Source organism: Coffea arabica, chromosome 8e (assembly GCF_036785885.1).
Source record: "Coffea arabica cultivar ET-39 chromosome 8e, Coffea Arabica ET-39 HiFi, whole genome shotgun sequence".
Taxonomy (NCBI): Eukaryota; Viridiplantae; Streptophyta; class Magnoliopsida; order Gentianales; family Rubiaceae; genus Coffea; species Coffea arabica.
In genome coordinates this window covers 47,728,885-47,755,847 of record NC_092324.1, presented here as the reverse complement: position 1 = coordinate 47,755,847, position 26,963 = coordinate 47,728,885, and the positions used below count along the sequence as shown (strand labels likewise).

The following is a 26,963-nucleotide window of genomic DNA, read 5'->3' as shown; positions in this document are numbered from 1 at the left end:
CATGTTTTGTATTTAATATGAATGAAGTATTTGAAAGTAAAAAAAAAAAATTTGTCCATAACATACCAGTTCTTTACGAGTTTCTTCCATTATATGAATAAAGTACTAGTTATTTATAAGTATTTTACTTTGAATCATTTAATTTATATTAATATACATAAATATTTATAAGTGAAATTCAAAAAGTGTTACGCTAATATTGTTACGAAAGGGAAACTAGTAGGTTTTGTATTTAACATAAATTAAATACGTGAAAGTAAAAAAAGAAATTACCCACTTTTTACCTGCTCTTTACGGGTTTCTTTTATTATATGAATAAAGTACTAACTATTTATAGGCATTTTACTCTGAATCATATAATTTGTGTTAAATACATAAATGTTTGTAAGTAAAATTTAAAAAGTGATATACTAATATTTTTATGAAAGGAAAACTAGTAGGTTTTGTATTTAACATAAATTAAATACGTAAAAGTAAAAAAAAAAAAAGAAACTACCCATAACATATTAACTCTTTATGGGTTTCTTCTATTACACGAACAAAGTAATAGCTATTTATGAGCAAAAAGAAATATCCCATAAAATACCAACTCTTTATGGCCTTTGTCTATTATATGAACCAAGTACCAGATTTTTATGGGTATTTTATTCTGAATCATTTAATTTATGTTAAATACATAAATATTTGCAAATAAAATTCAAAAGCCGTTACACAAATATTTTTACGAAAGGAAAACTAGTATGTTTTGTATTTAATATAAATGAAGTATTTGAAAGTAGAAAAAAAAAATTGTTCATAACATACCAATTCTTTACGAGTTTCTTCCATTATATGAATAAAGTACTAGTAATTTATGAGCATTTTACTTTGAATCATTTAATTTATATTAAATACATAAATGTTTATAAGTGAAATTCAAAAAGTGTTACACTAATATTATTACGAAAGGAAAACTAGTAGGTTTTTATTAACAAGCAATCTTGTACTAATATAAGGAGGAAGAGGGTATTCATGGAATATAAATGTTATCTCTATCATGATAGTAATATTTTAATCCTAATTGGACTGAATTGTTACCAAATTTGAAAAGCAAGGGAGCTAGGTGAAATTTTTAAAACCTAGAGGGGTCTCAGTGCAAGTGTCAGAAACCTCAAGGGAGGTTTGTCAAATTATCCCAAGATGTTACTTGAAGTCTAGACGCACTCCTAACTCCGGTTGATTTATTTCATCCGAGACCCACTAGCAGTCAAGCTCCTCTTCTTGTTCTTCGTGGACTTGATGAATTTATACTAGAGAAGAATATGGCAAACAACAGTTGTTCAGGGCTTACCCTTCCGTCTCATTTCCCATTCTATTTTACTAGTCTTGTAATCCATTTCACATACTGCAGCAACCTTTTCTCGGGTCATGGAATACTGATCGGCTCTTGGAATCTGCCGGCTATCATAGTAGAACAAAAATATGTTGCCGGATTAAGTCTTGACGGCACTTGACTCCACTAGCCATGCACCCAAGTGTAATTCTTTTGCCAGTTGTCTTTGCTTCCCAAATTGTGACCTAACCTTCCACTTCCACCATGGACAGAAGGCTTTGTGAAGCAGCATTGGGAGGAGATGTTACCGCTCTCTGTCAGTTGCTTCAAGATGATCCACTTGCTCTTGCTAAAGCTGCTTTGAAGTGCGAGGATAAGAATCCTCTTCACATAGCAGCAATATTGGGCCATGTAGATTTTGTAAAAGCAATCTTACAAGTTGATTTTGCTTACATTATGTGTTTGGCCCGTGATCAAGATGGCGGAAACCCGTTACATCTTGCTGCCATGTATGGCAGATTGGAAGTCTTGCAAGAGCTACTTTATGCAGGATCTCAAGCCAATTCTGCTCATTCTATGTGTTTGGCCCGTGATCGAGATGGCAGAAACCCTTTGCATCTTGCTGCCATGTGTGGAAGAGTGGCAGTCTTGCAAGTGCTAATTCGTGCCGGATTTCAAGCAGCTCTAGAGAAGACAGACGGCGGGGGAACCATTTTGCACCTCTGCGTCAAACACAATCAGCTGGAAGCATTGAAGACGCTTGTCGACATATTAAAATATCCAGAGTTTGTGAATGCAAAAAATGAGGATGGCATGACCATATTGCACCTGGCCATATACTATGAGCAACATGAGGTAAAATTTTTTTTTTCTTTCTTTTTATAGATAAGTTTTTTATTTCATTTTTTTACCTTTTAACAAATAAAAAAAATTTTGCATGCAGACTGCGAAGTACATATTGCAGAAGAACGGAGTAGATGTGAATGCCAGGGATGCAAATGGAAAATCAGAGTTAGACGTCTTACGCGGAGTTGGCAATATCAAGTCGGATATTGCACGACGTCTCAAAGTTGCTGGCGCCAAGACAAGCGACTTTTCTACAGGATTACAGGATTTAGTACGGGAGCATCGTAGTTGGATACAGGTGGCATGCTCAATTATTGCGACAATGGCTTTTCAGGCTGCAATAAGCCCTCCAGGAGGAGCTTGGCAAGAAGACCAAATAGCAGATTCACGTGGTAACCCGGTGCCAAATCCACACAGAGCAGCAGAAGCTGTAATGGCACACACTCATCCCCAGAGATATGAACTTTTCGTTTTCACAAGCGCAACATCCTTTTGGGCAGCTCTGTCGACAATCATCATCACCATCTGTGATTTTACTGGAAGGCTCTAGTCAGAGACGAAGCAGAATTGTTCGTGCTCTTAATTAACGCTTGAAAGTTTTCGAGTTCTTAAGTGAATAGTGCGATTGCATAGTTCTTAAGTTTTCGAGGGATATGGGGCTCGACAGTTCAATGGTGGCAGCAATTTATGACATGCTAGACGTGATGGATGATACATCCGAGAGAAAGCCCCAGCACCCATCACGGGCCTATATTCGGGACACCAAAGCCATGAAAGCTACCCCCGCCGACATCATCGAGTATCCTAAAGCCTATCACTTCGTGCTAGATATGCCGGGGCTGAAATCCGACCAAATCAGGGTCCATTTGGAGGACGGCAACGTGTTGGTGGTGAGCGGCGAGCGAAGGAGGGAGAAAGAGAAGGAGAAGGAGAAGGAGAAGGAAGATGGCGTCAAGTATATAAGGATGGAGAGGAGATTTGGGAAGATGCTGAAGAAGTTCATCTTGCCTGAGAATGCCAACACGGAGAAATCTGTGCTACTTATCAGGACGGGGTGTTGAGTGTTGTGGTGGAAAAGTTGTTGGTAATAGTTTGTAACGAGTATGTTGAAATCCATTGTCCCACATTGAAGAGGATAAAGTGCATGTTGCCTATATATGAGTCATTGTCCTATTCCTTTACAAACTTGTTCCAAGATAATAGTTTGGAGGGAAAGTTTGGTGGGAAACTTATTTCAAGATATATAAAATCTTGACAAGGGCACTTGGGGCTTTCTGAAAGGGTGTCAATTAGAGGTAGTTAATGGCGGTTGGCGGTTGTTAATTGGCTAACTACCCAAACGCCTATTCAATAAAGATTGCATCCTCTGATAGTGCCTTGAATAGGTGCTTCAATCCTTTTAAATAGTAGGATTTCGACAGAATTAAATCACTTTTACTTTTCATTTGATAGTTCTTAGACTTTGTTGTATCCTAGAGGTAATTTGTCTAATAGAGGCAAATAACACCTTAAGGAAAGTGCTTTCACGCCTCAAAGTCTCTATATTTGTCTAGTATAGTTTTGTTCTTTACTACAGTTTTATAACAAAAGTCACCCCCGCCGGAGCCCAAGAAGCCGAAGGAGATTGAGGTGAAAATAGGTCAACATGAAGGACGAGGAGAAGGAGAAGCAAGTCAGGAAGTTAGAACTGAAGGCAGCCAGGGACCAGCAGATACCGAAAAAGACGGTCAGGAGGCAACTAAAACTCAGTGAGCTAGCTGGCTGGGGACCTTGTCCGGGGCTGGGGCGTTCTTCATCAGTATGTTGATGGTTCACTGCACTAGAAATAAAAGTAATTGCGTAGCAAGCCTTTCATTTCCTCGATTGTAATATAATGGTGTAAATACTAGTCATGTTTACTTTTCTTGTTTCTTTCATTGGCTTGTTTTCCCCTTTTGGCAAAACCAAAAATGTTGCAAGTGCACCTGTGGATGAATGATGGAAATTGGAAATTTATGACTCTACTGTTATTTTTATTATTATTTGGCAATATACATGCCTTCTGGTTCTTCTTAATTTGTAAGATATCCTCCCACATTAGCGCCGATATGATTTCTTGTGTATTAGTGATGGATCCCATGCATTAGTGCCGATATGATTTCTCGTGTATTAGCGATGGATCCGTGCATTAGTATTGGTATGATTTCTCGTGCATTATTGCTGGTACGACGTCGTACTGTGTTGAGTATTTTAACCTGTGATTGTTTGTGTAGTGTAAACCATTGAGCTAAATTCAGTGACCACCACCACAGTTGATGAGGTGGGAGGTCAGGATCAAAATCTTGCCTTCCACCGTTGGCCAGAAAATGTGACAAGCCACTTCAAGTGTTTTTCAGACGAGTGCGTTTGAACCGGTAGGTGATTCAGTCTCCTCCGATTTCTCCTTGACCTCTTCAGATCCTTTTCTTTTTGTAGTATAGAATAATTGTAGATCTATCGTATCGAAAAAAAAAAAAAGAGATTGTTTGTGTAGTGTACTGTTGCATGGGGGTTTAAATATGTAAGATCAGTTCACTATCAGCTGAGTTGACTAACGAGAAAGAAAATGAAATTGGGCTGCCATTGCCTGTAGACATTTGTTCTACAGCCCAAAGAGCCCAAATGGGACAAGGAGATTGGATTGATACTGAATTTGGACAATTCTCAACCAATTGCTCAATCGTATTCGGAATTTGGGCCGTGTGGGCTATTAATAGGTAGAGGCCTCGCTAGAGTAGCTTTCTTGATTATTCCAGAAAAAGAAAGATCATGCCACGAACCTAATTACTACATAGAAGATTGTGACTTACCATCATCAGCAGACTAGAAATCTCTAGCTAGTCTCATGATCATGCCCGGGGCCAAGAGAAGTGGAAATCTCTAGCAGTATTAGCTTTTCAAAGGTTTCAATGGTTATTTATATATATTGGACCCGAGGTAACCTGATATAACTCACAAACAATCTATTGGCATTTCACACAAATTTAGCATCGCGTAAAATCTACTGCTCAATCCAGCTAGGGATGGATTTGAGAAACTTGGGAATGGATATTGGAGGCATGGGCTTTGGAATTGACAATTCGATATTGTCAACCATCCAAGACATGCTAGAGTTGAGCGAGGAGCATGACAAGGGAAACCAAAACAATCCCTCCAGAGCCTATGTCCGAGATGCAAAGGCAATGGCAAGAACACCAGCTGATATCAAAGAATATCCCGACTCCTACGCGTTGGTGGTGGATATGCCAGGCATCAAAGCCAATGAGATCAAGGTGCAGGTTGAGGATGACAATGTGCTGGTGGTGAGCGGAGAAAGGAAGAGAGAGAAAGAGGAGGGAGTTAAGTATTTGAAGATGGAGAGGAGAGCTGGCAAGTCCATGAGGAAGTTTGTGCTGCCTGAAAATGCTAATCTTGATGCCATTTCTGCTGTCTCCCGAGATGGGGTGCTGACTGTTACTGTTCAGAAATTTCCCCCACCCCAGGCCAAGAAGCACAAGACAATTGAGGTCAAAGCCGGTTGAGTTTAACTTGCCTGCCTTTGATTCCTTCAGGACCGCAGTTTCAGATGTTTTTCGTTTGTACTATACTGAATTTCCGTTTTCTTGAGTTGGATTTGGACCTCTTCTTCTCTGTATACGTCTGCATGTGTGTGTTTTTCTTCCCTTGGTGTAAGACATACATCTATGTTTAACGAGCAATGAATAGAGTAACTTTGTGACCTGGGGGGCGTTTGGTACATGGGAATGAGAGGCAGGAATGGGTAACAAAACCCATGCCTTATTGATGGGTATACCAATATAAGAATCAATTAGTGGGAATGAATGCAATAGATTTTGTCTCCTATTATTGCCATTTTTTACTGAGGTTTCAAATTAATTAACTTTTTTTAACAGAATGAACCAGTTCTACCTACTCAATCAATATTATGATTTTCCCACATCAATTTTTCTCTTAACTATTGTCTATTTTTCTTAGCCATGGTTGAAAATTATTGATGATTAAGCTGTCAGATTTGATTGGAGGGTGAAGTGCTCATAATTATGTCGTATTTACCTCCAAAAACCTTTATTATTAGTAACGAATATCATAAGTAGGGATGGCAATGGGGGCGGGTGCCCGCGGGTGCCCGCCCCGCGGGGGGCTCACGGGGCGGGGGTTGGGGCGGGGGGTGGGGCGGGGGCGGGGGGGAATTTTTTCCCCCCGCTTAGAAACGGGGCGGGGGGCGGGGGTATACTCCCCCGCCCCATCCCCCGCCCCGCCACCCGCAAAAAAAAAAAAAAAAAAAAAATATATATATATATATATATATATATAAATGACTATATATTATATGTAAGTTAATTAGTTATAAACTTATGATAATGATATTATTAGTTAGATGTATTATATAATGTATATTAGTTTATGTAATATAATTGATATTATCAATTATATGAATAATTATACATGTCTACTAATAGAATTTATTAATTAGTTATACTAAATTTACTAATACATTTATACTAAATTTCTAATTACACTTAATAGAATAACACTTTTTTCTCAAAAAAAAAACACAAACACAATGATGAATTAGTGATTGCATTTGTACTAAAAGTGAAAATTTGACTATTTTAGTTATATTTATTTCATCATATTGGATTGTATTCAAATAACTTCTGTTTGATTGTTTTTATGAGTTTCAATTGTAAAATTACAATGAATAATAATTTGGTGATGTGTTGATATTTTAGTACTTGATTATTTATTAAAATTTAATTATAATAAAATTATATAATAAAATTTTATTAACCCCGCGGGTGCCCCCGCGGGGGAAGCGGGGCAAGGCGGGGCGGGGGCGGGGCGGGGGGCGGGGCGGGGGACGGGGGGAACTAATAGGCAACGGGGCGGGGGACGGGGGAGGGGTCCCCCGCCCCAACCCCGCCCCGTTGCCATCCCTAATCATAAGTGATCGCTGTAAATTAGAGAGGGGCCAGGGGCAATTGCGCAGCAGTAAATACTTTTCGATAGATGAGCTGAATTGCTTAAAGAAAAGTACAACAATTCTTTGCAATCAGAGATGCAACAAATGGAAACTACAATTTGAGGCAACATGGATTAGCTGAATTAGTATAATGGGCTATTTTTTCTCCATTAATAACAGAAAGTATTTACATCTCTAATTCTTGCCAACTGTGACAACAAAATTTGGTCTGATGCTAGTCCAATTCATTCGCTCACTATGCAACTTTTGGCCTATTAATCATTTGGAAAATTACCACCTGTTCTAAATATAAATATGGGTTTTTTTTAGGGCGCTAGTTAACAAATCTAGTATTCATCTAACCTATTATATATGCACACATACTAACAATTATTATTCTCTGTTGAGATGCCTTGAATTAGATTTTCGACCTTTCGATGAACTGTTCGGTATATATTAGTTACCGTGTCTGTTTTATTTCGGGTCTTGTTTTGGGCCTATTTTTGGGTCCAGTCTGTTTGGTTGTATATATATATACCTTATTTTAGTCTGTAAACTATTCCGATTACAACCCTAATAAAATTTGATTTCCCCCAAGTTGTTCTTGTTTGTTCTTCTGTTCCGCTGCATCTGTTATAACATTCTCTCTTGTATTTATATATTTTTCTATTTAATCATGTCTAATTTCACTTTTATTTATTTATTTTTTAATTAATCTTATATATTTAAAAATATAATACTTGAAATATATCTTAACGAATGTCTTATGGACACCCAGAACTAAACCGTACAAATATAAGTGTTTGATTCAAACGGATGTTGAAGGCCAGTTTCTTTACAGTGCCGCAAAAATAGGTTACATTAAACGTGTAGTCTAGTCACCTGCAATATGGTCCTTTGGATATCCAGAACTTGACCATTTCATGGAGGTTCAGTAATTGGCTACTGTCAACCTAATTACTTGAATTGTTAGTTAGAAATTTGAATTTTATAATTTTCTCCGGGAGTTAATTCATGGTTAGGAATTATTTAATGTCCTGACCTCCTCCCTGCCCTCAAAATCTTCCGCTCCTAAGTTCTCTGAAGCTGACCTTTGAGTACATGACAACGTCAAACATGGACCTGTTTCCATTCCTCCTGACACGTACAGCCATTCTTATTACTGAATAGTGAATACAGAACCCAGGTTGTGTCAAATCTTACAGGGTAAATTACCTTTTATTTCCAGTAGTTTAGTACTCTCTCTTATAATTTATAAATTTATATATAATTCGTTCATAATTTAAATTAAAGTATCGTCATTAGTTTTTTGGTTAAAACCAGTGAGAACTCAAAATCAAATTAATAAATTGACAATTTTACCATTTCATTACTTCCTTTTTTCCGTTTCCAACATAAAAATGAAGAAATTAAAATAAAAAATAGGTAAATAAGAACAAGAAAATATCATTAAGGTTCTAATTTAAAAGCCTATAATGATAATTGTAGTAAAAAAAAAAAGAATTGGTATTTTTTATTTCTTATTATTTGTTTTATATTTCCCTTTCATCTTTTTTGTTTCTTTTTTATTTCCCATCCATCTCTTTTGTATTTGGAGAAAATTGAGATTTTGTAGGTCACAGTATAGATTTTCAAAATCATTACGTGGTAAAGCATCAAAGCACATGGGTAAAAGTAATTTATCGAATCCCAAATTTAAAAGAAAATCCGGTGGACTTCAAAGTCTTGAGATTATTATTAAGCCAACCAGGAGTCACCCTCTCCCCGAACAAATCCTTGTTGCGTTCTGAAAACCAAAAGTGAGATACTTAAAGCCTTAAAACAGGGAAATGGAGAGGAGGCTTTATGATGCTGCAGTGGAAGGTGATGCCACCACTCTTTCCCAGTTACTTCAAGGAGATCCACTGGCTCTTGCTAAAGCCGCTTTGAAGTGCGACGACAAGAATCCTCTTCACATAGCAGCAATATTGGGCCATGTAGATTTTGTAAAAGCAATCTTACAAGTTGATCTTGCTTCTATTATGTGTTTGGCCCGTGATCAAGATGGCAGAAACCCTTTACATCTTGCTGCCATGTATGACAGATTGGAAGTCTTGCAAGAGCTACTTGATGCAGGATCTCAAGCCAATTTTGCTCATTCTATGTGTTTGGCTCGTGATCGAGATGGCAGAAACCCTTTACATCTTGCTGCCATATATGGAAGAGTGGCAGTCTTGCAAGTGCTAATTCGCGTCGGATTTCAAGCAGCTCTGGAGAAGACAGATGGCGGAGGAACCATTTTGCACCTCTGCATCATATATAATCAGCTGGAAGCATTGAAGATGCTGGTCGACATATTAAAACATCCAGAGTTTGAGAATACAAAAAATGAGGATGGCATGACCATATTGCACCTGGCCATGTACTATAAGCAACATGAGGTAAATTTTTTTCTTTCTTTTTTCATTGATTTTATGGATAAGTTTTTTTTTTATTTCTTTACTCTCTTTTTGTCTTTTGTAATGCTTTTTATTTTTCTAGCTTTTATTGAGAAGGATTTTATTTTATTTTTTGGAAAAAATGAACAATAACAAAGGTATGGCATTATCCTCTTCCCTTTTTCATTTTTTTTGGGGTCAAACATGGATATAGCATTATTGCCCGTCAAGCAAATTTAGAGTGTTTTGTTGTTTCTTTCACATCATTTTGCCCTTTCCATGTTTTTACTTATTATTTTCTTCATATTCTTTTTCTTTTGTTCTTTCAATTTTACCTATTTTTTCCGTTTGATCTCCTGCATCTCCTTCTCTAGAAATTGACATCTATAGCCCAAAAAAAATTTTTTTTTTTACAGCTTCTTTTGGATTAAGAGTTACTCTGAAAGACAAATTCCAAGAAGCAATTTTCGGGTACTAAGTACCAAAGTTTCCAATCCTATCGAAAACATATTTTGAAACAAAAATCAGCATTAAATTTTTCCAAACCCTTTTCCAAGAACTGTATAGCTTTGACAAGCAGCAAATCACGTTGGCTTAATTGAAATTGTGATACAGTCTTGTTTGGCACAAAAATTGTAACGTAGTGATCCCGAATGAAACTTTAAATTGCTAGCAATCTGTTCTTCCAAATCCAATCACATAAATATACAATTGGACTTCAAGAACGTCTGCGTAACTTATCAAATCCAATAAACAACTATACGTTTGAATCTTTGCTCTAATTCACCAGTTTCAAAATTGGTAAATGAAGACCATCAAATACGTGCTAGTTGACACTAGAGTGGAATCGAACAACAAAGAATGCAAATGGGGAAAATCGCGTTAGACCTTTTGAACTTAAATATCCTTTTTCTTATTTTATCATTTAGGCTTATAATTAAGGGTAAATTACAAAAATTGCCCCTAAGGTTTAACTAGTTTTGCTCCTAACTTTTTTTTTTTTTAACTTTATCCCGTAAACCATTAGTTAACTCTAACGTTGCATAGTAGAAATGTCAAAAGGACCATATCTATAAAAATATTATTTTTTATTATTATGTAAGGAATATTAATTTTTTAGATATTATTTGTCTTGGGTGTTATCAAATATTGGAGCTCACTAACAAATTTAGTAATAAACAAATGAATTGAAAAAAAAAATGATATTAAGGGATAAAGTGCAAAATAAGCAATATGTTAAGGGGACTCAATGTAGTTAACTTTTAGGAGTATAAATGTCTTTTTGACATTATCACTACAAATCGTTAGAGTTGATTAACTATTTAGGAAACAAAGTGAGAAAAAATAAAAATGTTAGGGAAAACGTGATTGGCTTAGTTAGTCTAACAAACAAGTTTGCTACTTTTGACTCTAACGTGATTGTCCCAAACCTTTTGGGGTCATCCCATGAAATTGGGACTCTAACGTGATTGGCTTAGTTAGTCTAAGTCTAGCAAACAAGTCTGCTACTTCTGACTCTAAAGTGATTGGCTTAGTTAGTGTATTTGGTTACGAGGCCTTGATTTGTCAGTCTAACAAACAAGCTGAAAAAAACAAAAAAATTGCGTGCAGACTGTGAAGTACATATTGCAGAAGAGCGGAGTTGACAATGTCAAGTTTGAAATGGCACGTCTTGGACATACGACTGGGGCCAAGACAAGCAACTTTTCGACGGGATTACAGAATTTAATAACCGAGAGTCGTAGTTGGATACAGGTGGCATCCTCAATTATTGCAACAATGGCTTTTCAGGCTGCAATGAGCCCTCCGGGAGGCGTTTGGCAAGACGATCTAATAGTAGACTCACAGGGTACCCCGGTGCCAAATCCACACAGAGCAGGAGAAGCCATATTGGCATATGCTCATCCCCGAAGATATCAACTTTTCGTTTTTACAAGCCAAATGTCCTTTTGGGCAGCTCTGTTGACAATCATCATCACCATCTGTGATTTTACAGGAAGTTTGGCTCGGCTTCTGCTGTCGCTGTTGCTCTACATAGCAATTGTCACACTAACGACAACTCAATATATATCCATCATTTCGGTATACCCTAAAGGCCTCACACAAAAGCGAAGTCAGCGCACAGCTCTGGCTGGATTGCTGCTGCTGTATGGTAGTGTTTGCCTTCTTGGTGGGATGCTGGTGATCGCAGTTGTTTGGAGGAAGCTCAAGAGGAAAAATCCTGCACAGCTTAATCATCTAGGAGAACCTCGGGATTCAGCTGCTGCTCATGTGTAGTGCTTATTAGCTTTCTGGATTAAGTAATCTTTGATGCCATTCTTAATCGGGAACTCCCCAAATGGCCATGGGGTGTGGTGCGTCACCCTTTCACATTTAAACAGTGTAATGCTGCTAATTAAACTTTCAGGATATCTGCTATAATCCATCTTATACTACCACATATTTCAAGTTTGAGCAGCGAATAAATCAAAAATGATGAATCCTATTCTCCATCATATGGCCGTACGTAATAAATTGGTGTTGAAGAAATCTCCAGCCTCTTCGGAAAGTCAAAATAAGCATGCTAGCGTTAGCATTGCATACTTCATCGTTCATGATACGATGGCTAGACTTTTAATCTTGTCTTCTTTGACAATAAGTGCGTGACGTACGTTGAGTCTCAAGACTCAACCAGTAGGGCACGTTCCCCTATTGACCCAGTATTATATGCAGCCGGAAAATTTTTCCTGAAAAGATGTTACTAGAAGTCTAGACGCACTACTAACTCCGGTTTATTTATTTCATCCGAGACCCACTAGCAGTCAAGCTCCTCTTGTTGTTCTTCGTGGACTTGCTGAATTTATACTAGAGAAGAATATGGCAAACAACAGTTGTTTAGGGCTTACCCTTCCGTCTCATTTCCCATTCTATTTAACTAGTCTTGTAATCCATTTCACATACTGCAGTAACCTTTTCTCTTCATGGAATACTGATCGGCTCTTGGAATCTACCGGCTATCATAGTAGAACAAAAATATGTTGCCGGATTAAGTCATGACAGCACTTGACGCCACTAGCCATGCACCCAAGTGTAATTGTCTTTGCTTCCCAAATTGTGACCTGACCTTCCACTTCCAGCATGGACAGAAGGCTTTGTGATGCAGCAGTGGAAGGAGATGTTACCGCTTTTTGTCAGTTGCTTCAAGAAGATCCACTTGCTCTTGCTAAAGCTGCTTTGAAGTGCGAGGATAAGAATCCTCTTCACATAGCAGCAATATTGGGCCATGTAGATTTTGTAAAAGCAATCTTACAAGTTGATTTTGCTTATATTATGTGTTTGGCCCGTGATCAAGATGGCAGAAGCCCTTTACATCTTGCTGCCATGTATGGCAGATTGGAAGTCTTGCAAGAGCTACTTTATGCAGGATCTCAAGCCAATTCTGCTCATTCTATGTGTTTGGCCCGTGATCGAGATGGCAGAAACCCTTTGCATCTTGCTGCCATGTATGGAAGAGTGGCAGTCTTGCAGGTGCTAATTCGTGCCGGATTTCAAGCAGCTCTAGAGAAGACAGACGGCGGGGGAACCATTTTGCACCTCTGCATCAAATATAATCAGCTGGAAGCATTGAAGACGCTTGTCGACATATTAAAATATCCAGAGTTTGTGAATGCAAAAAATGAGGATGGCATGACCATATTGCACCTGGCCATATACTATGAGCAACATGAGGTAAATTTTTTTTTTCTTTTTTTTATAGATAAGTTTTTTATTTCATTTTTTTCCCTTTTAACAAATTAAAAAAAAAATTTGCATGCAGACTGCGAAGTACATATTGCAGAAGAACGGAGTAGATGTGAATGCCAGGGATGCAAATGGAAAATCAGCGTTAGACGTCTTACGCGGAGTTGGCAATATCAAGTCGGAAATTGCACGACGTCTCAAAGTTGCTGGCGCCAAGACAAGCGACTTTTCTACAGGCTTACAGGATTTAGTTCGGGAGCATCGTAGTTGGATACAGGTGGCATGCTCAATTATTGCGACAATGGCTTTTCAGGCTGCAATAAGCCCTCCAGGAGGAGCTTGGCAAGAAGACCTAATAGCAGATTCGCGTGGTAACCCGGTGCCAAATCCACATAGAGCAGGAGAAGCTGTAATGGCACACACTCATCCCCAGAGATATGAACTTTTCGTTTTCACAAGCATAACATCCTTTTGGGCAGCTCTGTCGACAATCATCATCACCATCTGTGATTTTACTGGAAGGCTGGCTCTGTTTCTGCTGTCGATTCTCCTCCACTTAGCAATTGTCACACTAGCGGCTGCTCATTTCACATCAATCCGCATGCTATACCCTGATGGCCGCAAAAATATAAAACGAAGCACGGATTGGACGGAAATCATACTTCTCTATGGTGTTTGGGCTGTTAGTGGGATGCTGATTATCGCAATTGTTCACAAGAGGCTCAAGAAGAAAACCTCGGGATTCAGGCTCAGCTGCTGATGCCCACAGCAATCCTTAGATAGATATAGATATTACTAGTTGTTGTTGTTGACTTGATGATACTGCTGCTGCTCATGTGTAGTGCTTATTAGCTTTCCCAATAAATCTTCGCATTCAAAGAGTTGTTTGTTGAAGCCGAAAATTCTTCTCACAATATCTAATTGGACAAAAAGGTTCAAGCATTGGGTGCATGGTCGTATAACCACCAGAACTGGTTGAACCCATGCTTGATGGACCAATAATTGGCTGTATACTGGTCATGTATCTCTGAGTCTTTGACTGGAACCAAAAAAGGTCGGAGGAGGGTTTGATTAATTAGTTCTCCTGCTAGAGTTAAAAGAGTTAGACTAGCCAGAAACATCTATGACTAATGTGTTTAGGGGTCGAGTTCACCTATTAAGGTCAGTTAATATGGAGTAGGAGAATGAGTGAAATTGATGGCCTCATAAGCTGCCAAACTCTTTTTACCGGCGTGCGTAGTTAAGTTAGCTCAATATTGCAGCTGACTTTCAAGATTTCTTGTTACTCTTCTGGGCTGCTAGTGGTATCAGGTATGGTATGGTCTTTGGGCTGCATTTGTCTTGGAGGCAGTAAACCAAGACTTTTCCACCAAAAGTGTTGTCCGAAGCATGGTATCAAAGGATTCAATTGCCATATTTCTTTCTTGTTTCATCCCATATGGTAATACATTTTGCACTCTTCAATCTTCTTGCTTTCGGTTTGGTTCATCTTTCGATCAAATTTTTATTCCATAACAAAAAAAATTAAAATCCATAACAAAAAAAATTAAAATTTTCATTTGTAAAGCTTGAAATTTTACTTGTACAAAAAAGAAAATAAAAATAAATTAAAAAAGGTGAAACTGAACTGCATGCAATTAGTCAGCTTGAGGCAATTTTGACTAAGCATCCATCAATAAACACTTGCGTCCTGTACTTAAGGGGAAAAAAATGCTAATAATAAGGATAAAATGAAAAATAGGCAAGAAAAAGAAGTAATCAGCATGAAAAATGATAACTAAATAATTCTAAGAAGTAGATAATAAATTCTACCTCCCGCAATAAAATCATAACTAATAATTACTAATCTAACGAAAGACATCCTTATGCAAATTATTGACATTTTACAAAAAAAATAAAAAAGTACTTGTGAATTTTCAGTGGTGCGATAAAGTATTCCATTGTTGTCAATAACCTGTGCTACTGCTGCTGTCCTTTCGAATGAGAAGTCCTTGACAGTTGAGACCATAATTCTTCTTGACATTTGATCTTAATTTTTGCTGTCTCAGAGAAAATTTGGGAAACCCAATAATTCTATTATAGGTTGTGAACTTGTGATTTTGTTAGTAGCCAAGAAATTGACTACCCCCAATGCTTTTACATCATCCACTTGACTCCCCAGCAATTTCGTCAAGGGACTGAAGGAGAGAGCAAGATCACTGCACCATGTCCAAGAAACATCGAAGAATTGGATATGTAGTGATATCTGCGCATTTAGTAATCCAGAAATATGTTTACAATTTTTTTTTTTTTTTGAAGGCCATCATTGATCATAATAAATCTATGACAAATTAATCTACGGGTGTTCTGACACATTAATTAATATCAACAGTTATGAGTTGACCGATTGCATCTTGTAATTTCTGATTTCATTACGATGAATATAAAGAACAGACATTAAATTGTTTTCTGGGCGGCCATGAAAGCATGTCATATCCAATTAACTGCCTTCGTTTCGATTAGGGAAGCAACATTTTAGGCGCTGCTCCGTCAAGGCATAATTTTCACATGAACTAGTAGGCATTTGATCTGGTGGCCAGTTCATTCCGCGTCCACCAAGAAGGTGAACATGAAGATGCTCATCCCCTGGTCCATCATTAATCACAGGACAGAACTCTGGAGCCCGCCTGTCATGGAGTATGGAAGCAATACAGGAGGCGTGTTCCAGATTACAGGGAAGGCGTGTTCCAGCTTGAAGAAGGAAGAAGGCGTGATCCAGTTTGCATGGATGGCGCAACTGCTCAACTTGAAGGAGAAAAGGCGTGACTTGAAAAGCACGCCTTCTACCTGACATAACAGAATTATGCTTCTGTTTGGCGCAAGTGGAGCTGATAATTCTAGAGTTTCCACGTGGCCTCACCTGATTAGTCCGTTTAGAAATTAGTTAGCCGGCAGTAGCCATAAAAGGCTGAAGAATCCGGAAGTTAGCTCAGATTTTGTCATATTATTTCCATTGTTTGTAAAGAGGAATTGGCTCTGCCAACTCCCTCCTCTCTTCTCTCTTAATTCCTTCAATCTTCCCTTTTCGATCCTAAATCCGTTGATTCTGTCTCTGTATTTGACCTACCTATTGTTAATGAGAAGTTGAAGCTCCAATAATCATCTCCATTTCCTGTTCCATTCAAATTCGTCAGGAGTTAATTCACTTCTGCTGCAACTAATCTGTCACCATTGCTGCTAATTGGTTCAATACCATAACAGTGGTATCAGAGCAGCTACAATCCGTCTGGGTTTGGCTGCTTGATTAGAAATCTTTCCTCCTAATTTTTTCCTTCACTTCTGATTCACCTTCTTCACTATCCATCTTCATCTCTTTTCTGACCAACCAAAATATATATATATATATATATATGGAGACCCTTGAAGAAATCTCTAAAATGCTGAATTACTTCCTGGTGTATGGCAGATTGGAAATCTTGCAAGGGCTACTTGATGCAGGATCTCAAGTTAATTCTGCTCATTCTATGTGTTTGGCCCGTGATCGAGATGGCAGAAACCCTTTGCATCTTGCTGCCATGTATGGAAGAGTGGCAGTCTTGCAGGTGCTAATTCGTGCCGGATTTCAAGCAGCTCTAGAGAAGACAGACGGCGGGGGAACCATTTTGCACCTCTGCATCAAATATAATCAGCTGGAAGCATTGAAGACGCTGGTCGACATATTAAAACATCCAGAGTTTGTGAATGCAAAAAATGAGGATGGCATGACCATATTGCACCTGGCCATATACTATGAGCAACATGAGGTAAAAAAAAATTTTCTTTCTTTTTTCATTTTTTTTATAGATAAGTTTTTTATTTCATTTTTTTCCCTTTTATCTTTTGCAATGTTTTTTGTTTTTCTAATTTTTGTTGAGGAGGATTTTGTGGTAAAAATGAACAATAACAAAGGTATGGCAATTATTCTCTTCCCTTTTTTTTTTTGGGTCAAACAAGGATATAGTCTTATTCCCCGTCAAGCAAATTTATAGAGTATTATTTGCCCTTTCCAAGTTTTTCTTCCATGCTTTCTCTTACTATTTTTCTCATATTCTTTTTCTTTTGTTCTTTCAATTTTACCTACTTTTTCCGTTTGTTCTCCTTCTCTGGAAATTGATCACACCTAACCATCCAAGCACACCGAGACAAGACAGGCTAAGTTGTGTGCACAAATTGCACTAGTCCAGAAAAAAGAAAAATGTTTCATCATAGCAATTTTCAGGTACTAAGTACCAAAGTTTCCAATCTTTTCAAAATATATTTTGAAACAGAAATTAGCATTAAATTTTTCTAAAACCTTTTCCAAGAACTGCACAGGTTCTAACAGGTTTCAAATCACGTTGGCTCAATTGCAATTGTGATCCAGTTTTATTTGGCGCAAAATTTTAATGCAGTGATCCCGAATGAAACTTTAAATTGCTAGCAATCTATTTTATCAAATCCAATCACATAAATATACAATTGGAAATTTGGCTACTTCTGACCTTAACGTGGTTAATTGGCCTAGTTTGTGTACTTGGTTATGAGTCCTTAATTAGCCAGTCTAACAAACAAGCTGAGAAAAATTTGCATGCAGACTGTGAAGTACATATTGCAGAAGATCGGATTAGTAGTGAATGCCAGGGACGCAAATGGAAAATCAGCGGTAGACGTCTTACGCGGACTTTGCAATATCAATTCGGAAATTGCACGATGTCTCAAAGTTGCTGGCGCCAAGACAAGCGACTTTTCTACAGGATTACAGGATTTAGTACGCGAGCATCGTAGTTGGATACAGGTGGCATGCTCAATTATTGCGACAATGGCATTTCAGGCTGCAATAAGCCCTCCGGGAGGAGTTTGGCAAGACGACCTAATAGCAGATTCACATGGTAATCCAGTGCCAAATCCACGCAGAGCAGGAGAAGCTGTAATGGCATACACCCATCCCCAGAGATATGACCTTTTCGTTTTCTCAAGCCAAGCATCCTTTATGGCAGCTCTGTCGACAATTAATCATCATCACCTTCTGTGATTTTACTGGATGGCTGGCTCTGCTTCTGCTGTCGATTTTCCTCCACTCAGCAATTCTCGCACTGGCGGCTGCTTATTTCACATCAATCCTTATGCTAAACCCTAAAGGCCTCAAAACAAAACGAAGCACGCAATGGACGGAAATCATACTTTTCTATGGTGTTTGGGCTGTTAGTGGGATACTGGTTATCGCAATTGTTCGGAAGAGGCTCAAGAAGGAAACCGCAGTACAGCTTAATTATGTAGGAGAACCTCAACCTCAACCTTCGGGATTCAGGCTCAGCTGCTGATGCCCACGGCAATCCTTAGTAGTAGTTGACTTGATACTGCTGCTGCTCATGTGTAGTGCTTGTTAGCTTTCCCGATGCCAAGTGGACAATTAATAGTCACGCCAAGCAAGCAATTTGGTGTGGATAGCCCAGAAGTTGTCATTTTGCATTTAAACAGTGTAATGTAACGCCATTAATTAAAGTTTCAGGGTATCTGCTATAATCCATTTTACTACCCCATATTAATTTCAAGTTTGAGCAATGAATAAATCAAACTCTGAATCCTATTCTCCATATACGGCCGTAATAAATTATCCTTTGTTTGAATTGTAATTTTTCTCCAAAAAAATTTTAAGTTTTTCATGAATACATTTATCAATTTTTTTTTAATTTCACATATATTAAATCACTACAATATATTTTTTCTTTCTGCACAAGATATAATAAATCTTCGCAGTCAAAAAGTTGTTTGTCGAATCAGTTAATACGGAGGAGAATGAATGAAATTGATGGCCTCATTAGCTGCCAAACTCTTTTTGCCAGCGTGCGTAGTTAAGTTAGCTCAATATTGCAGCTGACTTTCAAGATTTCTTGTTACTCTTTTGGGCTGCTAGTTGTGTGGTATGGTCTTTGGGCTGCATTGTCCTGGAGGCAGTAAACCAAGACTTTTCCACCAAAAGTGTTGTCCGAAGCATGGTATCAAAGGATTCAATTGCCATATTTCTTTTCTTTGTTTCATCCCGTACAGTAATAAATTTTGTACTCTTTAATCTCTTGCTTTCGGTTTGGTTCATCTTTCGATCAAATTTTTATTCCATAACAAAAAAAAAATTAAAATTTTCATTTGCAAAGTTTGAAATTTTACTTGTACAAAAAAGAAACTAAACTGCATGCAGTCAATCAACTTTTGGCAATTTTGACTAAGCATCCATCAATAAAAACTTGTGTCCCGTACTTAAGGGGGAAAAAGCTAAAAATAAGGAGAAAATGAAAAATAGGCAAGAAAAGAAATAATCAGCGTGCAAAATGAAAAGGCAAACATCCCTTGAGATTTTTAATAGTTACAAAAAGCTCTCTTCAAAATTTAAAAATTACATATAATTTGCATACTTTTACTATTTATATAAGAGCAAATTATTTGAGTAGCCACTGAACTATTTGAATAGTCAAAATTTGGCCATTCAATTATTCATGGTATATTTTTACCCATTGAACTATTAAAAGTATAAACTTTGAGCCATTCCATTTGATTCCATCATTAATTCTGTCAAATATAAGGGCTCGCACGTTTCAAGAGAAATACTATTAATAGTTGCACATGACAAAATTAACGGTAAAATTAGACGAAGTGATCCAAAATTTACACTTCTGATAGTTTAGTGGATACAAACATATTATTAATAGTTGAGTGGACAAAACTCAACTATTCAAAAAGTATAGTGACTACTCGGATAATTTACTCTTTATATAATAATATAGGTTCAACAAGTTAGTTTTTTCTCAAAAAATTTAAATTGTCATTTTATACAAAATTAAAAGAGAAAAATACAATATACTCTATCACCTTCTTCCACACTATGTACAAATCCATTATTCTAACCCCCAATAATCACTAAAGCATAAACTCCACTTACAAATCCAAATAGCCGTCCAAAAGATTTCAAATTGCATATACATTATCAACAGTTGTCACGAAAAAAAATTACACATGCACACACACCCCTTCACCCCATTGACAACCAATTTTATACCTTAAAATTAAATCTCATTGCCCCTAACACCTCTCCAATACAAGTTAGACCCTATTTGATAACCCAATTTAATACTTAAATTTAATGGATTTAGAAGTTAATATGATTAGATTTGTTTGATAATAAAAAATTAAACATCTAAATTTATTAAGTGGCATTGAATTTCCTATTTAAAACTTGCTCAAAAAAATAAGTGATAAGTTATTTACTTATCACTGAATGTGACATACACTCAAATGTATCTAATTTAATATTTATCAATTCAATAACTTAATAAATTCAAATTTCATATTTTATATTTCAGTTTTCATATTTCAATTTTATCAAACGCATCCTTAATCTAATCAAGAACTACCATTACAGCACTCCTATATCCTTAAAAATATTAATATATAAGAAATAGATAATAAATTCTACCTCCACAATAAAATCATAACTATTAATTACAAATATAATAAAAGACATCCTTATGCAAATTATTGACATTTTATAAAAAATTTCTTGATAATAGACAAAATATTATAAATTCCACATCTTTGGAGCTTCTTCTTATTTCAATCATCAATTTCATTATTTATTTCTCTATCATCGCAGATCTCTTCATTTTCTTCTATTTTGAAAAATAATTTGCTCCCTCTATTAATTTTGTAATTTCAATTTGATAATATCCATAAAACTAAAGATAATAAAAAAAACATATTTTGCTATGTTTGGATAGCAAATTTTTCGCTTGCATTATAAACACATTTTTCAATTCATCTTTTTATATTTCCAATCACCTTTTTATTTCACATATTTCACATCACAAAAAGTGTTATAATAATTATTTCAAATAATTATTTGAAATAATACTCTATCCAAACAATGTGTATAATATCTTAGAAAGAGAGGAACAAAAATAAACGCAAGATAGAAATTAGGATTTTTTTTTTGAATTTTATAAATTTATTGCCTTAAAATGTGAATTGTTTACCAGTGAAGAGAATCAAGAGGTACTTTACTATGTTAAGGGTGGTAAGTATAATTACATAAACCTAAGGAGAACCGGGTGAAATTGTTAGAAAAATCAAGAGGTTTCCGGAATTATCCCAAATGAAAAATGATTCCGCCACGTTCTGGGACCTGGTAGAACTTCAAACCCATTCAAAGCAGATCTTTCTAGAAGCCTTCCATTTCCATGGTTCCTTCTTCTTCTTTTCCCTTCTAGAAACTTCCAAATTCCAGTTTTCTACCTTCCGCCACCTATATATATCTGCCAGAAATATCGCTTCTACCATCACGACTGAGCAAAAAAGGTCCCAGAAAAAACCACCCAGTACACAATCATTGTCAATCCCTTTCGGAATCAAAATTCGGAAAAAGATATCCCCATCTCAAATCATCAAGCACGGAGAGAAAAATGGACGTCAGACTGCTGGGCTTAGACGCTCCACTGGTTAACGCCCTCCACCACCTAATTGACGCCGCGGATGATGGAGACAAGATTGCCAATGCACCCACAAGGACCTACGTCCGAGACGCCAAGGCCATGGCCGCCACCCCTGCCGACGTGAAGGAGTATCCCAATTCCTACGTGTTCATTGTGGATATGCCCGGGTTGAAATCGGGGGACATCAAGGTTCAGGTGGAGGATGACAATGTGCTGGTTGTCAGCGGAGAGAGGAAGAGGGAAGAGGAGAAAGAAGGTGCCAGGTACGTGAGGATGGAGAGGAGGGTCGGCAAGTTCATGAGGAAATTCGTGCTGCCGGAGAACGCCAATACCGATGCAATTTCTGCTGTTTGCCGAGATGGGGTATTGACTGTCACCGTCCACAAATTGCCCCCTCCTGAGCCTAAGAAGCCCAAGACTATTGAGGTCAAGATTGCTTGAAGTTGGAAGGTCCAGCTTTACTGTTGAAAGATTTATCTTCTGTTTTGGATATATAATTATGTCTGGCTTCTAAGATCAGATTTGGAATTGTGCTGTACCACTTAGTATATGACTTCATATGGATCATCATGTTTAGGCCTCTTGTTAACGTTCCTTGTTTTTATGGGCTAAATTTTCAGTGGTGCAATAAAGTATTCTGTTGTTTTCAATAACCTGTGCTGCTGCTGTTGTCCTCTCGAATGAGAAGTCCTTGACAATTGAGACTATAATTCTTCTGGACAATTGATCTTAATTTGCTGTTTCAGAGAAAATCTGTGTTTTTGTCAAACCACTAATTCTATTCTAGTTTGTGGTTTTTGTTAGTAGCCAAGAAACTGACTACCCCCAATGCTTTTTTATCATCCACCTGACTCCCCCGCAATTTTGTTAAGGGGACTGGTTGGGAGAGCAATATCACTGCACCAAACATCAAAGAAGTCGACAAGTAGCGATATCTGCGCATTTAGTAATCCAGAAATATATACGAATTTTTTGAAGGCCATCGCTGATAATAAATCTATGAGAAATCTATGCGTATTGTGACAAATTAACATCAACAGTTATGAGTGAATCGATTGCATTTTGTAATTTCTAATTTCATGAAGATGAATATAAAGAACAGATTGTTTGATATTATATCCAGGGACGTGAAAATATGTCATTCCCATTAACTGTCTTCGTTTGTGCCACATTTTAGGCACTACACCATGAATTCAAAGGCATATATTTCGCATGAACTAGTATTTGACCTGGTGGCCAGTTCATTCCACGTCCACCAAGATGGTGAATACGAAGATGCTTAAACAAATTGACATCCGCTGGTCCATCATTAATCACAAGTCAGACTGAAACCAGCCATATCTTCCGAACATTCTTGGTTGCAAAACTGGCTTTGCTGTATTATAGAAGGTGGTTCGAGAATATGACCATGCCACTCCTCGGCCTGTTTAGGGCGGAGCCTTGTCATCCTCATAGACCCAACATTGGCAGGAATTTCCTTGTTGCAGATCAAACCAATGCCAATCATTACCATTACCATTTCCAATGCCAATCTTGTCAAATAATCAGCCAGGACAGCGGCTGCAGCGATGGCGGTTTCTTCCGCGGTCTGCATACGTTAATTTAAAAAGAAGAAAAGATGGAGGAAGGTAATTGAAAGCATGCATGGTATAATTACAATACCACTTCAAAATTTTGCTCCTCTTGGAGGAAAATTAATAGGCCTAGCTGCTTAGCATATTGCGCAACCTTGGAATTGCAACTGTATCTGGACTCTGGAGGCGTTATACACTTATACTAGCCTTTCTTGAATCTGGACTGCCCAGTATTCATGAAAAGGTTAATTTATTCACTTCTTAAGGGGTCCGAAATTAAGACCCTGTAACATTTTTCCTTCCCGTGAACGGTTCAAATTTATTCACTTCTTCCTTCTTGACGTCATATTTGTTTGGGGGTTCCTTATTGATCGTGTTCGAATCAAACACCATCTTCTTTCCTGGTCCTTCACAATCACAGGTTTTCGTTGAATTCTTTTTACTGATCACATTCTTCTCCAGTTTTTCTGCTACGATATCGGACAGATGTGCCAGCGGCGCCCCATCTATTCGCCTTGCTAAGCCTGAAAACGCTACAAACTTAGGCTTCTCCTCTTCAACCTTCTGCGAGGCTTTCTTCTCAGGTTCCTTGTAATCCAAAGGAGCCGCAAAATCTACCTCACAATCCGTGTCAATGATACTAATTGCAGGGCTTGGTTCGGCCTCAAGTACGTCAATCTGAAACTTCTTCTTATCGTGAGAGATTGTGATGGTGTCTCCGGTTGTCAAACAAGCATATCTTTGGAGGGTTTTCTCCAAAACAGCTTTAGGATTGGAAAGATTGATGAAATCAGTTGTATGCGGCTGCAACTTCACGAAAGTACCCTTAGGAAGATAGACGCTCTTGAGGAGTACGAGGTCTCCTTCGAGGATCTTCAAGCTGTCCATCATCCACTGCGGAGCGAAGATTGAGCCCCCTTCGGCTGTGAACTCCAAGACTCCACAATGAGAAGTGCGGCCACCAGAATCGTCATAAATATTTTGTATAGAAAACATCATGGGGTAATGAATCCTGAGAGCAGAAAGGCAATCTAAAGCCGAAGCAGGCATTAGAATTTTGTTTCCCTTGTCGAGTTCATGTTTCTGGATTGTAGCGAAAGAATGGCAAAAGTAGTGCTGCACAAATTGATTGTATTCTCCCAAATTTTTTAGACGAGTTGTTAGGGAGTCCATTGTCAAGCACAAGACAGCATAAACGCAAGAAATCATGAACATTAACCTGCATGTACATATATATAGTATTTACCTCTGGAAATTCGATTCCCAAACTAAGAAGGAAAAGAGAATTTGTTTCCTATACAAAGTAGGTTAATAGTAAAATTACTTCGCTTAAAAAATGATTCTAACTTAGTTTTAGAAGTTTATCATTAAGATTTAGTAGATTCATAATTTATCGATTAGGCATTGTATGTGGGGGTTTTTTATTTAGTTGTTTCTTGATTATCAAGTCTAGGAAGCTTCGAGTTGGTGTTTATTAACGTACAATTTAGATATACAAAGAGTAGAGTCAAGTTCTGAAGATTCTGTATTTATATTTTTGAAATCTGAAATTATGAATTGCATTGCCAATTTATTCTCTATTTAGTGTATGATTATTGATTGTTAAAAATTTTATGTTAAATTTGTCTCAAAGTTTAATATAGAACTGAATGCAAAAAAAAAAAAAGTGGATTAAGTGGTGAAGTCACTCTCAAATTTTTGTATCTATTTTGTGTAGAATGTCAGAACCTTAGCACCAGAGGCACTGAGAATTCCTTCATTTGATCCACAGTTAAAAAACCAAAAAATTAAAAAAGAAAAAGTTAAAATTTCTTCAGCAATATCTTCAATATAGAGATATTAGATGACTGAAAATTATTGAAGAATTTTGGTGTGCAAAATTCGGTCGCCAAAATAGTGAAAATTCGTCTCCTATTTTTGTACAAACTTTTGCATAATGTACAATTTTTCTTTTGTTTTTTCCTTATACATATTGCAATATATGTTGTACAAATTTATAATTTTTCTTTCAATATATCCTCGTACTATTTCGTTTGGATTAAAGAATCTAATGAAGTATTTGAAATCCACCCAAATTGTTCCAATTGCTTGAATTATTTAAGAGACATTTTGGATATATAATTCACCAATTATTTAAATATATTTATAAAATTAAAATAAATTAATACTTTATAAATTTAAATACCTCTTAAATAATTTAAATAATTAGAGAAATTTGACAGTATTTTAACAAATTGCGGCCCAAAAAGGATTCCAAATAAGACAACAAGAGGACAAAAATTCAAAGAAAAGAAAAAGTCAACCAGAGTTTTACTTCTAGTAGTTTCCGCAGTGTTCTGGATCAGCGTAGAAGTCGAACTTAGAAACTAGCAGAAAGAACCAGCGAATAAAAGAACTTACTAGAAACTTTCCGCGTCTTCCTTCTTTTCCCCACCTCCACAAAACTTCCAAACTTCATTCTTCTCCCACCTCTATATATACTCACTTCCTCTCCATTCCCTTCTCATAGAGCTTACAGCAATTTTCAGATCACAGAAAAAGTGAAAAGAGGCAAATATCTCGTCGAAAATATCCCAAATCAAGAAGAGAAAAATGGACGTGAGGCTAATGGGATGGGATACCCCACTCTTCCAAACCATCCAGCACATGATGGACGCCACGGACGATGCAGACAAGACCGTCAACGCTCCGTCGAGGACCTACGTTCGAGATACCAAGGCTATGGCTTCCACTCCGGCTGACGTCAAGGAATATCCCAATTCCTACGCGTTCATTGTGGATATGCCGGGGTTGAAGTCGGGGGACATCAAGGTTCAGGTGGAGGAAGACAATGTGCTGATTATCAGCGGAGAGAGGAAGAGGGAAGAGGAGAAAGAAGGGGCCAAGTACGTGAGGATGGAGAGGAGGGTCGGCAAGTTCATGAGGAAGTTTGTGCTGCCGGAGAATGCCAATACCGATGCAATTTCTGCGGTGTGTCAAGATGGTGTGTTGACTGTTACCGTTCAGAAATTGCCCCCTCCTGAACCCAAGAAGGCCAAGACAATTCAGGTCCAGATTGCTTGAAAAAATTTGTGTGCATTTTGGTTGGTTGTATTGCTTTTCTTTAGTACTAGTATATATGCTCTGTTTTGGGTCTTGACGGAAAATAAATGCGGGTAGGAGGCGTTTTAAGGATTTATGCTGATGCTCTAATGATTTTCTGGGAATTTTCCTGAGTTTGGCTTTGTGCAGAAGGCGATGGCCTTCTTTTCTGTGTAGTACTATGATATATGGAAGTGTGATTTTGCTTATCTACTACTTTACTATGAAAGTATGAATGAGAAGAGTTTTTGAGTTTCCAAATATTTTGGGGGCCGCATTGAATTTGATCTTTGGATGTTATTGATTACTTTCAGTATTATTACTTTGGGCTAGATAAATATATTCTTCAAATTTTGCTTCAAAAAACAAATATATTCTTCAATCTACTGCAACATATCATGGAAAGGAATCAAAAGAAGAAAGCCTTGCGTCCGCGGTGGTTACCGAAATTAAAATTTTGCAAATTTTAAAACAATAATAATAATAATGGAAAGTCTTGTGGCGTTTTGAAATTCTCCCCAAAAAAAAAAAAAAGGGCAAGGAAAGATGCAATTC

General features: G+C 37.3%; 8 protein-coding genes across 9 annotated transcripts; 7 read left to right on the top strand and 1 right to left on the bottom strand.

Annotated features, from left to right (window-relative positions):
* The first annotated feature begins 1,576 nt into the window (after positions 1 to 1,576).
* Positions 1,577 to 2,885, top strand: LOC113706992 (uncharacterized). Its single transcript, XM_027229128.2, has 2 exons — positions 1,577 to 2,167; positions 2,256 to 2,885. Exons 1-2 carry the CDS (start codon positions 1,577 to 1,579, stop codon positions 2,706 to 2,708), a joined length of 1,044 nt encoding a protein of 347 aa, XP_027084929.2. The 3' UTR covers positions 2,709 to 2,885.
* Positions 2,797 to 3,235, top strand: LOC140013110 (17.1 kDa class II heat shock protein-like). The gene has a single exon (XM_072062194.1). The coding sequence runs from the start codon at positions 2,812 to 2,814 to the stop codon at positions 3,217 to 3,219; it is 408 nt and encodes a 135-aa protein (XP_071918295.1). The 5' UTR covers positions 2,797 to 2,811; the 3' UTR covers positions 3,220 to 3,235.
* Positions 3,236 to 4,948: 1,713 nt separating this feature from the next.
* Positions 4,949 to 5,806, top strand: LOC140012587 (17.1 kDa class II heat shock protein-like). Its single transcript, XM_072060838.1, has one exon. The coding sequence runs from the start codon at positions 5,200 to 5,202 to the stop codon at positions 5,695 to 5,697; it is 498 nt and encodes a 165-aa protein (XP_071916939.1). The 5' UTR covers positions 4,949 to 5,199; the 3' UTR covers positions 5,698 to 5,806.
* A 5,365-nt stretch (positions 5,807 to 11,171) lies between these two features.
* LOC140012584 (uncharacterized) lies at positions 11,172 to 14,170 on the top strand. Its single transcript, XM_072060824.1, has 2 exons — positions 11,172 to 13,264; positions 13,353 to 14,170. The coding sequence occupies exons 1-2, from the start codon at positions 12,674 to 12,676 to the stop codon at positions 14,034 to 14,036; spliced, it is 1,275 nt and encodes a 424-aa protein (XP_071916925.1). The 5' UTR covers positions 11,172 to 12,673; the 3' UTR covers positions 14,037 to 14,170.
* Positions 14,171 to 16,257: 2,087 nt separating this feature from the next.
* LOC140012506 (uncharacterized) lies at positions 16,258 to 18,813 on the top strand. Of its 2 annotated transcripts, XM_072060608.1 has the most exons (3): positions 16,264 to 16,545; positions 16,722 to 17,058; positions 17,868 to 18,813. In XM_072060608.1, exons 2-3 carry the CDS (start codon positions 16,780 to 16,782, stop codon positions 18,303 to 18,305), a joined length of 717 nt encoding a protein of 238 aa, XP_071916709.1. In that variant the 5' UTR covers positions 16,264 to 16,545; positions 16,722 to 16,779; the 3' UTR covers positions 18,306 to 18,813. The 2 variants fall into 2 exon arrangements, with proteins under 2 accessions (XP_071916708.1, XP_071916709.1); XM_072060607.1 differs by having other exon boundaries at positions 16,258 to 17,058.
* Positions 18,814 to 21,452: 2,639 nt separating this feature from the next.
* LOC140013097 (17.3 kDa class II heat shock protein-like) lies at positions 21,453 to 22,406 on the top strand. Its single transcript, XM_072062159.1, has one exon. It carries the CDS (start codon positions 21,724 to 21,726, stop codon positions 22,192 to 22,194), a length of 471 nt encoding a protein of 156 aa, XP_071918260.1. The 5' UTR covers positions 21,453 to 21,723; the 3' UTR covers positions 22,195 to 22,406.
* Positions 22,407 to 23,192: 786 nt separating this feature from the next.
* Positions 23,193 to 24,545, bottom strand: LOC140013096 (uncharacterized). The gene has a single exon (XM_072062158.1). It carries the CDS (start codon positions 24,540 to 24,542, stop codon positions 23,604 to 23,606), a length of 939 nt encoding a protein of 312 aa, XP_071918259.1. The 5' UTR covers positions 24,543 to 24,545; the 3' UTR covers positions 23,193 to 23,603.
* Positions 24,546 to 25,675: 1,130 nt separating this feature from the next.
* LOC113706463 (17.3 kDa class II heat shock protein-like) lies at positions 25,676 to 26,690 on the top strand. Its single transcript, XM_027228367.2, has one exon. It carries the CDS (start codon positions 25,920 to 25,922, stop codon positions 26,388 to 26,390), a length of 471 nt encoding a protein of 156 aa, XP_027084168.1. The 5' UTR covers positions 25,676 to 25,919; the 3' UTR covers positions 26,391 to 26,690.
* The last annotated feature ends 273 nt before the right edge of the window (positions 26,691 to 26,963 follow it).

Excerpts from the sequence above, each read along its gene's own strand:
- LOC140013096 (XM_072062158.1), bottom strand. The coding sequence starts at position 24,542 with ATGTTCATGATTTCTTGCGTTTATGCTGTCTTGTGCTTGACAATGGAC.
- LOC113706463 (XM_027228367.2), top strand. The coding sequence starts at position 25,920 with ATGGACGTGAGGCTAATGGGATGGGATACCCCACTCTTCCAAACCATC.
- LOC113706992 (XM_027229128.2), top strand. The coding sequence starts at position 1,577 with ATGGACAGAAGGCTTTGTGAAGCAGCATTGGGAGGAGATGTTACCGCT. Across the intron at positions 2,168-2,255 it reads TATACTATGAGCAACATGAG|ACTGCGAAGTACATATTGCA; the intron begins GTAAAATTTTTT and ends TTTTGCATGCAG.
- LOC140013097 (XM_072062159.1), top strand. The coding sequence starts at position 21,724 with ATGGACGTCAGACTGCTGGGCTTAGACGCTCCACTGGTTAACGCCCTC.
- LOC140012587 (XM_072060838.1), top strand. The coding sequence starts at position 5,200 with ATGGATTTGAGAAACTTGGGAATGGATATTGGAGGCATGGGCTTTGGA.
- LOC140013110 (XM_072062194.1), top strand. The coding sequence starts at position 2,812 with ATGGGGCTCGACAGTTCAATGGTGGCAGCAATTTATGACATGCTAGAC.
- LOC140012584 (XM_072060824.1), top strand. The coding sequence starts at position 12,674 with ATGGACAGAAGGCTTTGTGATGCAGCAGTGGAAGGAGATGTTACCGCT. Across the intron at positions 13,265-13,352 it reads TATACTATGAGCAACATGAG|ACTGCGAAGTACATATTGCA; the intron begins GTAAATTTTTTT and ends ATTTGCATGCAG.
- LOC140012506 (XM_072060607.1), top strand. The coding sequence starts at position 16,666 with ATGGAGACCCTTGAAGAAATCTCTAAAATGCTGAATTACTTCCTGGTG. Across the intron at positions 17,059-17,867 it reads TATACTATGAGCAACATGAG|ACTGTGAAGTACATATTGCA; the intron begins GTAAAAAAAAAT and ends ATTTGCATGCAG.